The following is a 12,663-nucleotide window of genomic DNA, read 5'->3' as shown; positions in this document are numbered from 1 at the left end:
CCGTAAGATCAGAATTTGCATTCTGCGTGACTGAAATGTACAGAAAATTAGCCTTCGAGTGCAGAGAAGCGGCCTGTCTATTTCTGAGGGCGCTGATGCTTAAGTGCTCTCCTTAGTGAATTGTCCGCCTAGCTCTTGTCTTCACGCAACTCTATATGAGGCGTTATTCTAAACCTCAGCTGAAGAACACGGCCTGTCATCCATTGTCTGACAAAAGTAACAGAGAACCAAACGGAGAGAGAGCAGCAGAGGCAGCTGCTGAACTCATTAAACTGGAGATAAGGAGCCATGAGATACCAAGCGAAGTTCTAGGCTGGGTTTTGAGTTGCGGTGGCGCTTTATCTCCTCAGATCAAAACACAAGATACATTGAAGCTGAAATGAGTTAGTTCCAGATTAATTTTTGATAAGCAAAGAGTTTCATTTAAAGCTGCAGTATGTAACTTTCATAAACAAAATGGCTTTTTTTTTTTTTTTTTTTACATATTTGTTAAAACTGTCACAATGTTGAGAAACTATGAGATGGGTAATCTATGAAAAAAATCCAGCTCCTCTGCCTTCTCGCTGTTGTCCTACTGCTATCTGCAGAAACACACCAATCAGTTTTGGTCAGTTTTTCCCACTGACCAAATGCACTTCCAGCCAGATTTTCTGTTGTTGTTGACCAGAAGACAAAGTTTGTTGAATTTTCCCTTTTCCTTCTCCACCGGGGGACCTGATTACAAATCCTAAAGCCCGTCTGTTCTCCTCCTGCGAGGTGAACCATTAGGACGGTTCACCTCGGCCTGCAGGAAGAACCCTCTTTATCCTCAATCAGATGGATTTCTGTTTTGCTAGCAGGCCGCTAACGGAAGCCACCTGAGGATGGTGGAGCCAGGTTGGCCTGTCACAGGTACCAGCAGTGACATATTAGTGATAACATTACACGCAATTAGGCCCTGACAGAGCAGCTCCACCCGCTCCTCCCTATAAGCTCATTAAACTCTCCATGCTTTCCAGTGGGGATTTCTCCAACTTACAGGCTGCTGTTTGATTTGGATCACACAGAAACAAGAAATACCTACATCTGTCACCATTCAGGTACAAAAAAATAAATGCAAACCGTACAACATACCAACATGATTAAGTGCATATTTGTGGAAATGATGCATGTTTTTCGAAATATATGGCAAAACAAATCTGAAGAGTCACATAGATTAATTATTTCTGTTTTGCTTTGTAGATCTAGAACCACGTTCCCTCCATTATGCAATTCTGAGTCACTTCTCAAATTCTACCATAGATTCTCTGATTGATTTAGGTGCAGACTTTGACTAGGCCATTCTACCACATGTATATATGCTTTGATCTAAATTAATTCAGTGTATTTCTGACTATCCTTGCAGTTATTCCAGTGGACGTTTTCGGTCTAGGATTGTCTTTTTTTTTTACCTCCATCACCGCTAATAAAATGCATACCACAATCTGAAGATTTACAATAAAAAAATACTATCCATTTATCTTCATTTCTATTCATCTACTGCTGTTCAGTTGAAAGAGAAACGAACAAAATTTGAATTAACCATGGTTTAAACTTCTCAGAAAATATTTGGATTTATACTGAGATTAAATTAGACACGAGTAAACTCTAAGGAACTTAATTTAAGTAAATAAGTGAAGTAAAAATGCATTTGATTACGACTGATTTTACTGAGGGGCTTCGAAGCAACGGGGCCAGACTGCAAAATCATGCCGCACTTTTCAGTTTTTTATTGATAAAAACTCTTTTTTTAAATTTTATGTTATGTTTAACTGTAGTAAAATGAAACCAAGCAAAACATAAAATAAAAATAAGAATTTTCCTTTTACTTCCCACCACTTTGTGCCATCCTGTCACACAACATCCAAATAAAATATCTTGTCTATGTATTTTATTTGTTAATTTGTGGTTTTATTCTGACAAAACATGGAAAAAGCTGGAGGCTCACGAATATTTTTTTTGCAAGGCACTATGTGAAAGAAAAGCGAAGAGTGATTGGAGATTTGCAAATATCTCCCGCTACAGTGTATGACACCACTAAAGAATCTAAGGAATCTGAAGAATCCTCAAACTGGAGCACACATCTAAACATGACCATCTGAGATCCTTCAGCTTGTATTTAACTTAAAACCATATTTCATAACTTAGTCTGATCAGGCAGAGCAGTACAGGGTGGGATTTACGGGTGCAGTAAGCCGTAATATGTGACAGAATGGAAAGTCTTTTACAAGAATCAAAGCCAAAGAAGTTTTGTCAGTAAAGTTTTCCTCACTAAATCCACATCCAGAGTTGTTTCTTGGTGTATATCAGATTTCAGACAGTAATGTGTTGCCTTCAAGGCCACATGTGAACCCATCTTGATGAGACAAAACCTCTTTGTGCGTTCAGTGATCAAATATCCCCATGTGTGAACCCCTCCGTTTTTTTTTTTTTAGGAAAGTGCACCACCTAGTGGCGATACAGCGGTAACAACCACACACGCCTCCATAGAGCCTTCGGTTCTTCATCATGCTGTGAGCTTCAATGCACAATTTACCTGATATTAGCATCAGGTCAGATTTAATTAACTTAATGTTAGACTAATTTCAAAGCGGCTCAGAGTAAATAAATCAGAATATGACAACTTAATGAACTGACCTAATTTTGTTGTTGGTATTGATCTTAACAGACTACACACAGCCCTAATTCCTGGCCAATCTGAGGAATTAAGAAATCACTCAAATAGAAGCTGTAGTGTGGCGACATGAAGTAGGCTAAAAGTCTCAAAAGGCAAGACATAACTTCCCGAAGAGAACAGATGAGACGAGTTTGAGAGTAAAACTTTGACATTTTTACGTTTCAAGCTTACAAAAGCTAAGCTTAGTGGCTAATAAGCTGAACAGCTGGAAGGAATAACACGATAGACCTCCAGGGGGCAGTGTTCTACACCTTGAATAAAAACGCCACTCTGACCACAACAGTCACTTTTACAGAATTAAAAATATGGCACCTCAACCCTAATTTGATAATTTTTCATCAACCAAAAAAATAAACGAAAGTCACACAATCTGTGAATTTCGATGTACTCTGAGGAAAAGGAGCAATCGGGCTATCATTATTATTATTTTACATTTTCAAATTTAAATAAACGTTTATTTTGTAATGTACGTTTTTACAGGTGGACCTGTATATATCCTCTCTGTTGTTTTCTTTGTGTCACGTGTATGTCTTGTAAACCGATTAGAACTTGATATTAGATATTTACCTCCTTTAAAAAAACAGTTTACATTTACATCCATAGTCTTTTTTTTATTTATTTCTGAAAAAGAAAGTGAGTTTAGATGAACAACAAAAAAATAACCATGTTTTACTCATTAGACTAAAGATTTCAACAAAAGTGAATTTTCCTATTATTAATAGCTAAAACCTTCCTCCTCCATCTTTGTTACCCCACTTACATTTTAATGAGATCGATATCTGGGCTTTGACTACGCCCTCAGTTTTTCATCAGCTGATAAACGCTCTTCTTTTATCATTTTTAGGTTTCATTACTACTTGTTAATTGTAACATATTTCTCAGTCTTAAGATTTTCTTCAGAAGCTTACCTGAGTTTATGATGTGCTTTTATGTAAGTGTATATGAGTTCAGATTTTATTTTTATGATAACTGTTTACTGTAAGTCACACTACTTTTATCTCTATGTTGAAAAATCAGAGGTCATTTACGTTGTTAAGCGGTTAATTGTATTTTTTTTGGTAATCCGTTCCATCAATGTGCTACAGGCTAACTCTGGTGTATTTACGTGACGCGTTCATGTTGATTCATATGCATTGCCCCCTTTCATGAAATGAATAATTACTAATAATTTTTTGCATCATGCATGCTTGCAGGATGCCCCTCTCTGATGCCGCCCTGGGCGCCTGCCCATTTTCAAAACCACCGCCTAAAAGAAGTGACGTTTGGGCGTAAAAAGAGAACTGTCAATACAGCAAGATCAGAAGCAGGCTGACCAATAGGGTGTTTTATTTTGAAAGACGGTGTTGTAGTTGCTGCTGTTGTTGTTGTCGTTGTTGTTGTTGTTGTTGCTGTGGACGTGTGTGTGCAGACACATCTGGAAAGCGGCTGCCTCGTCGGTCTGAATCCGCGCCGGAGGAGTGATTCTGTTCCGCAACACGTCAGGTAGAACTCTGACCTCTCCGATTCACTGCAGTCTTTATGCTGTGAGGTCCCCCACCACCACCACCCACTTTCCCTGGGACTGAGCAACCCCAACAGCTGGCTGAGGGCGGGGCAAACATCTGCAGCAGCGGCGCCTGTTCCGGAGCAGCAGCAGCAGCTGGATGGCTCTGCGCCGCGGCTCTCCTGGAGGGAACATCCCCGGAATGAAGCGCGGCGTCCCGCATCGCAGAACCGATAACAGAGCCGCATCTGCAGGGGTTTTCAGCTGAGGAGGAATCACTCAGAAAAAAAAGAAAGAAAAGTGCCAAAAAGAAAAAAAAGAGAAAAAGAAAAGAAGCTTCCAGACGGGAATGAATGAGATGAGAAATTCTGCTGAGGAGTTGCACTCTCTCCCTCCAAGACCACCGAGTTTCTCCAAAGCCCCCGCAAACAGACGGTTTGTGAGGCTGGGACAGAAGAGCAGTGATGGTTCTCAGTGAGTATGACCCACTTGGAAGCGCTCTGTGCGGGCAGCTGTTCCAGCCAGAACAGCTGGAGAGAGTTAGGGAAGATGCAAACTTCTCTTTTTCCTTCGTGCTTCTAAAACAGTCAAACCCCGTATGTTACCTTCGGCTAAATTGAAGCAATATGCAATAATAAAGCCTCACCATGTTTATTCGTTACTTTACAACAAAAACATAGAGAGAGAGACAATGAAAGCAGCAGCTCAGCGTGGAAACATAAAAGACTGGAGACAATTAGACATCCTAAATGTTGAATCATTTGCTGACATAACTTAGATTATGTACAAAATCGTTTTTATAGCTTGTAGAAGCTTAGGGGGGTATTTTTGAAGATGTTTTGGTTCAGTTTGGATTCAGTTTCACCTTTCGATCGTCCTTTATCTTCACTTGACAACGTCTGCCCACATTGCCCTTCAACAGTCAGATTGTGAGCATGTTTCTCATCCACAGCCTCTACACAGGTGAGTCCTCAGGTTTCCTGACAGATTTACCTTCTGATCTTTAATGTTTCTCTCACAAATTAATTATTTTGTTGATTTGGATGCCTGCCTGGACTCACTTTGATTGCCACAAATTGTATTACTCCACATCTTCCGCTTTCAGACTCATCTGGGTTAGTTGGATGCACCGATCCACTTTTTTCAGTTCTAAAACCGATGCAGATATCAAAGAATATCTGCATCCTCCGATATTTGCATTAGATATCGTATGCAGATATCCGATATCCAATGCATATCGGACTTACAATGTTTACATTTCTTTTACGTTTACAAAGTTGTAAAAGACTTAACGTTTCTTTCAAAGAAATTGAAACTGACATAAGTAATAGGTTGACTACCTTAGTAGTGTTTGTTTTTTTTCAGTGATGGCCTGTGTTTTTGTGCCAAAAACCCAAAAGTGGAAGTTTGTTTTTCATCATAACATAAAATTTAAAGCTATTTTAGTCTCAAAATGTCTTAAAATTTTAATGTATTTTAGGGTATTTCTTTAGGGTATTTTTAAAAATATATATATTTTTAGATGTGAACACTTTAAAAGCAGAAACTGAATCAAAAGATGAATCTACAAAGTAATAATTTAAAGGTGTGCACTGTTAATTTTTGTACATCATAATAACCTGGGATTCAATAGTCACATGTTTATGATTAAGACCTGTAAGGGTGAGAAGCAATCACAATTTGTAATAAGCAATGTGAAATTTGTTAGATTTTGTAAGCATAAAATGCAATTGTAAAATTTGATTTTAAACAAGTGTGTGTCGCTCAGATTATATTGTTGAGCAAGATGCACCTTAAAAAGGTCCTGTAAAGTATTTAGTTTTTAGCCACATTGTCATTGGTACAATAACCTCTAACAATGATTATAAGCTGATCAGAGTTTCTAGGAACATCTTATTAGTAATCTGAGAGTTTTGTTTCCCTGGGGAATAAATTAACCAATTACCACTAAGCAGAATGAGTCCCACCTTTGGGTCACCAACAGCAGAAGCTAATATGTTGTTTTGGGATTAAACTCCAGCAAAAAGCATTTTGTCTGCTAAATGTGAACATGGAGAGTTTGCTGAACGCTGCAGAGACTTTAAATGGAACAAAATTAAGTAAACACATGATCAATATATGATCAATATATGTGGAAGCACCTTATGTCCACTGATAAGCAGGGTGGAGGATCTGTGATGCTGTGGGTCTTTTTTGTTCTTCTGTAAACCCAGGGAATTAGATTGTTGTATGAAACACAAGTAGCAACCACGCAACCTATAAATGTGACACTGGCACCTATCTAAAGGTTCTGTACTCACTGATTTGTAAGACATTAGGCTAGATGGAAGGCGTGTTTCTTTTTAACCAGAAAGATGTTTGACGTATAAAAGGGAACATAATATGCTAAATTCACATTTTGCGTGTTTTTGTACTTCTATTTGAGTTTCTTCTGCTTCTAAAAACAGGTCAAGTACTTAAAAACCACCAAACTGTTTGTTTTTTTGGCAACAAGTTAATGTTATTTTTTGTGTCTGCAAAAATGAGCCGTTTCAAAAACCTCCAGGTCGTTGAGTCACAATCAATGGGCCCTGACAACCCCAGCGAAGGCCAACCCATCACCTAGCAACCCAAGCGGAACTCCAGCACCGTAGATCAGCTTGTTGTTACAAATATATGCAATGGCTGCTGGAAAAGACAAATGTTTTGTTGTTGACTTATCCTTTGTTGACTTATCCTTCCTTAAACCTCTTGCTGAATTTTTGTTGGTTGTACAGGAGGCTCCACTTTTGCTTTTCTAAGGGGTACCGATGTATAATTGTGCATCTCTTTGCAGCCATTTTCACGTGTGACTGTAAACGTTGAGTTTGGGGGGCGTGGCCAGCAGCAGCTTATCTGGATTTAAAGTGACAAGAGGCCCTAAATCATCTCATTGTGAAAGGAGCTCAAAATATGCAGAAATAGCTAAAGCCTCACTATCTAAGAATGAAAAAAAAAGTACATATTTTGTTTAGCCCGTAGCTATCCTAGTCCTTCCATGCTAGCTAGGTCACCTTTACACCTTATACTCACAAGCCATCACTGACTAAAGTCTCTAAGCAGAGACTTTCCATTGGGAGAATCAGAATTAGAAGCTGTGAAATCCCAGTCTGGGGAGACTGTGGGGAAACTGCAGAGAACCTTTGAACTATAAGAAGCTTAGAGTCTTGGTAAGGTCCGAACAACACTTCATTGTTTCAGCTGTGCATAGAGAGAGCTGAGGGCAGACATGCTGAAGGAGACCAGGTCTGGGTAAAGAAACGTACGAGACATTTGATCAAAGTTCTTCTCTTTAGTTTTGTCGTTGTTGTCGTTGTTGAATTTGTTGAACTCTTGCCCCTCCTCCGTCTTCTATCAGTTCCCTCTCTTTGCCGCTCCTTCCTTCAGGTCGGGAGTATCCACCGGCAGTTCCTCCACTTGCAGGTCGGCAGAGGGCGTGGCCATCAAGCAGCCGAGCAAAAATCGCATCCGTCGCCAAACCAACCGACTCTCTGGCGTCTTCCACCGCAACCCCGTGCCTACATCGGGCTCCATGGCGCTGACGGCGGGACTCCGGTCGTCAAGGTCCGTCCAAGTCAGGAAGAGCAGCAGTAGGTCACTTTGGTTTTGTTTTCTCCCTGAGATTCTGATGCCGATATTTCCACTGTGGAAGATATTTGTGATGTATTAATAGGTTTTGAACTTGTTTGTATTCATAACAGCAACAGGCTTTAATTTTAGATGAACAAAAAGAGGAATATATAGAGTGCGCATGTATTTAGCCACCTTTATCCCAATTCTCTTAAATTTACAAGCTGTCTAAACGTTTTGTCTCGTGAGCCAAAATCGTCGAATCGAAAGTAGTTGTTGGGTAAAACTAATCATTGTTTTATCATTTTATTTGAGTGTTTTATCTAAATGTGTTCAGTTACCCAACTGGATCTGAACAGTTATTCTTTAAGGTTCTTTCTTTATCTATGATGTAATTTCCTACTCAAGGGGTCCATCTGTTCTGTTATCTCAGCATTGTTCTACTGAAGAAGGTCATCATAATAAAAGCCAATTCCCAAGCAGAGTTGAGCAGAGCTCACCAATCTTTGATCTCGAGCAGGTTAGAGGTTGTGGATCTCTCCTTTTGCAAAGTAAGGCATAAAAACCTCATTGGTCTTGTGTCTGGTTCTTTACAGGTCTTGAGCTAATTTTAAAAACCTCAACAATAGTCGCGAGCTAAATAATAACAATAATGATAATCGCAAAAATGACAGATTTTTTTGTCTTTTCTTTTTGCAGAAGATTGATGTTATTCATTCTAGATACAAAACTTAAAGAGGAATATAATGTTTGTTTTATTTTATTCTACAAATGTTTTCCAATTCTGTTGGGCTCAATAGTACAATTTTATTGTCAGTGTTAGAAAAGGATTTGGGATGCTTTATTTCAAAACACTTGCCATATTTAGCCAAGTTCAATAAATTAAACAGCAGGGGAAAATAACAAAAAAGTTTAAACATTTTTAATTTGAATTTAATGTGACAACAATAGATCACAATTCTTATCGTGATAAGAAATGTATCATGATAAACGATGCGATAAATGCCCACCCTTAATATCATATTCTTGTGTTAGAATGGCCCAGTCAATACCCGGATCTAAATCCAATAGAGAATCTGGGCAAGACTTAAAAATTGATGTTCAAAACCACCCGTCCTTCGGCCTGACTGAGTTTGAACTATTTCGCAAAGTATAATGGTAGAAACTGATACACAGGGATTAAACACAATCGTTTTGGTAACATAAAAAAATGTGAAAAGAGAACCGAGTTTAGAACATCTCAATCTCCTACTTTACCCAAACAAAACCATCCATCTGAACTTTGTAAAACTGGAATACTTTACATGCCTTACATCATGTCTTCTGGTTTTGTTGCATATTCACCGCATAAAAGCAAACGTGACCTCGGCGCTTGTAAAAAACCAAGCAGTCTTTTTTTTCCTTTAAACCACATCTCAGACCCAGTGATGAATGTCCTTTTCCCCGTGTGGTCTCGGTCTCGCATCCGCAGTGTTCTCCGCGGAAGTCCTGCCGGAGGACGACCCGTCCGAGCTGTCCAATCAGATCACGGCCCCAGGGATCCTGAAGATCTTCGGGAACGAGATCTGTGAAGGGGCTCACTACAAGAGCGTCCTGGCCACCACGCACTCCAGCGCCGGGGAGCTCGTCAAGGAGGCCCTGGATCGGTGAGAACATGCGCCGCCATATGCGGGAGGGTGGTCTTGTGTTTCTGCTCGGGATGAGTTACGATCCCCCTCCGCGTGAAGCCCATATGCACTCAGAAAAATAAACTGCTGTAAGAGCATAAAAGTGAGAGCAGGAATTCCTCCATAATCACATGATCTGCGCTCAGCAGTAAGCTGTTCTGTTGGTCTAAAACTTCACCTGCCACTGGGCTGATCTGGTTGAACAGGGCTGTAAAAGTTTAGTTGTTTTTTTTCGTTGTGACTTTTTGTTTGTCTAATTCATTTTGTTTTAATTAGTTTTTAGAGTGTGTTTGCTAGTTTTTATTAGTTCAATATTGTTTAGATCAGAGGTTCCCAAATCCAAACTGTGGGGGCGCGTCCCCTATAGGGGGGGGGGGGGGGGGGGGGGGGGGGGTGCGCCGTGCCATTGCAGGGGGGCGCGGGAAGCTGTCTGAATGAAAAAAAAAAAAGCCTGAAAAAAAGGTGTATGCGCTGGGTTTTTACCTTAGAATGGCCAACTCTGTTATTCCTATGTCAATTTGATACAGCAGGGGCTTCCACGTGTCCCATATCTGTCTCCCCTGTCACTTTTATCAGCAGTTAAAACTGTTTAATCCGTTGTTGACATGTGGTAACCTGTTTTTCCGAGCCTCCTTTAAACGCAACATGAGCGCTACGACGCTCGCTCTGGGTTTACACCTGTGCGCGGTGAAGGAGACCTGCTGCTGCAGCTGCTGTGCGGAGCCAAGCAGGCGTGTTAGAATCATGGCAGCAAACCAGCAAAACGCAAAGAACTTTTCACAGTTTTTTCCCCAAACTAACAGACTGTTGAGTAAAGCTGTTGGATGAAGATAATGTTAGCTAAAAGATGACTAGCTAATATCAATGCATCACCTTAAGCTTAACAAGTAGCCTGTAGGCTGCTGATGTTGTCTATGTTCAGCTATGTACATTCATTTTGCCCCCCAAAAAAGTCGTTCCCCCCACCACCCTCCCCTGCTCGCACAAGTCGTTCAACTAGACAGCTATTTGTAATCCATAAGGGGGGCCCAGAAAATGTTTGGAACCCACTGGGGGGGGGGCAGGAGAAAAAGTTTGGGAACCACTGGTTTAGATTTTAGTTGTTGTAGAAGAAGTTTGAGTTTTTTCATATTTTGATCATTTCTAGGTGCAGAATTCAAACAGGTCAAAGTAATGTATTGTGATCATGTATACATTGATTGGGTAATAAATACTCAGCAGAAGATGCCATTTAAAAAAATTTATTTAATTATTGTTGAACGACCAACTAACTCTGGTGTTTTGCTCGAATTTTTGCCGTCATCATTTTGCAGTAAGTGTCGCCAAAAGGAGCAGCGAGTGCAGTAATTTGCAGACAGCTCACAGTTATAGTTTCCCCCCATTAATTATCATTTTTATTTATTTCAGTTAACAAAAATGTCTCCTCGATTTTAGTTTTTTTTATTTTCACTTGTTTCAGGTAATAATAATAACCTTTGGTTGGGAAAACATTATGTGATTTCAGGGATTTTTTTCTTTTACTCAGCATATTCAGATAAGTTTTGAATTTACTCGACAGAACTGTTTAGAAATTTACATGGGCGTTCGTTTTGATCTTTAAACCTTTAATTCCCCTTTCATTGGAGATGACAGAGTTTATTTAAAGTGACAGCCTCATGCATTTTCAAGGCACATGGTGCCATTTTATATCATTATCAATCAACTATTTTACCTTCAGTTATAAAAATGCTGCATATGTCAAACATAACTTAAAAGAAATTTGACTTGACGCCTTGAAATTGGGTCGCTGTCTCTTTAAGAAGTTCCTGCTATTTCTGAATCTCTGCCTTCAGGAAGTTGTTACGTTACAATGACGTACGTACGTATGTATGTATGTATCAGGGTAACATTTACTGTATTTTAGTCAGTGTAGAGCAGAGAAAAATCCAGATTAAATTCAGGCTTTTGCTTCTAATTCTTCCTCTTTTTTTCTTTTAATTGAGTTCGTATGCTTCAACCTGGAAAAATACGAGGTCAAATGCATCATTAAAAAGCTAAAATGACATTTTAATTTGCGCCCATGCATACTTACAAAATGAATATGAGTAAACTTGGCAAAAAAAATAAAAAATACACTGATTTATTTAAGATGGAACTTAAATTTAACTTAAGCACAAAAGAAAAAACAGAGTCTCATAATTTTAAGGCTGCTTAAAGGTCAGCTTGTTCTAGTGAATTAAAGCTAAGGTCCGCCTAACCAGATGCTTCTGTTTATAATAATCGAACACACAGCAGGCTGTGTGTGTGTGTGTGTGTGCACAAAGAAGTGGAGTTCTGATCGGCCCAGTCCAAACCACAGACTTGTGTGAAACACAGCCAGCGATGGGCCAGACTCTGAGGCCGCCTCTGTCTGTCATTCTTAGGTTTCATTCAGACGCACAACAGGATGATTAATGGCGGCCGGATTCAGTCTCTAAAGATGAGACGGACGAACGACCCGGTACCAAAGAGAGGCTGGTGGCAGGAACATTTAGGACTTAGCTAACACAAAGCAAGTGAAGTTTAGCTTAAAATCAACTACTTTTTTTTTTAATGCTAGGCTAACGCTAGCATGTTTTATCTCTGTTTTGATATGACTGATCGATAATACTTCTTATACTTCTTACGTCATTATAGTTCCAGTTATTATTTGTGTATGGGGGCAAAAAAAATCTAGAAAAAGTTGATAAAAATTGATCTACGATTTGATCTGTGCAACATTTAGCAGCTCGTGTTTTGACTGCTCTCTTTTTCCCTCGGTGGAGTGATAGGAAAGTTCAACAGTCTCTGTTTCACTGGAAATGTTGGTATAAAAACTAAAAAAAAAATGCTTTTATTATTAGGATAAATAAAGATTTGCAAGCGGTGCACAAAAATATGCAGTGGTCATAAAAAAGCAACGAGGCGCAACTGATAAAATCTCAGACCAACAACAGGCATCAGGAGATGAAACACTATAAACACAATCATTTAAAAAAATACCCTGATTTGTACTTTTCTGATGCTGGTGATACTGGGATTAAGTAATTAAGTAGTTTACAGGAGTGGACAGGAGGTAAAGTGCTGTTCCTGTGAAGCTCTAGTTTCTTTGTTTTTTGTTTTCTAATGAAGGTTTGGTCACTTTCTATCCATCTGAAATGTCCAGACACAAAAAGTCATTACGGGACGTTCAGGAATGCAAGTAGACCGTCTTATGTATACACGAAATTTCA

The 12,663-nt window shown here is 39.4% G+C and overlaps 1 protein-coding gene across 1 annotated transcript in view; it reads left to right on the top strand.

The window, feature by feature from the left end:
- The first annotated feature begins 493 nt into the window (after positions 1 to 493).
- Positions 494 to 12,663, top strand: part of radil2b (Ras association and DIL domains 2b) — a 32,768-nt gene continuing 20,598 nt past the window's right edge. The window contains exons 1-3 of the mRNA XM_008437766.3: positions 494 to 4,652; positions 7,584 to 7,786; positions 9,238 to 9,412. Of these exons, the coding sequence (XP_008435988.2) occupies positions 4,528 to 4,652; positions 7,584 to 7,786; positions 9,238 to 9,412 (503 nt within the window). The 5' untranslated portion in view covers positions 494 to 4,527. The remainder of the gene's footprint in view (positions 4,653 to 7,583; positions 7,787 to 9,237; positions 9,413 to 12,663) is intronic.

The sequence above is a fragment of the Poecilia reticulata genome, chromosome 19, assembly GCF_904066995.2.
Source record: "Poecilia reticulata chromosome 19, P_reticulata-male-v2, whole genome shotgun sequence".
Lineage (NCBI taxonomy): Eukaryota > Metazoa > Chordata > Actinopteri > Cyprinodontiformes > Poeciliidae > Poecilia > Poecilia reticulata.
The sequence above is the reverse complement of the archived record's forward strand: the minus strand, read 5'-3'. Positions and strand labels throughout refer to the sequence as shown.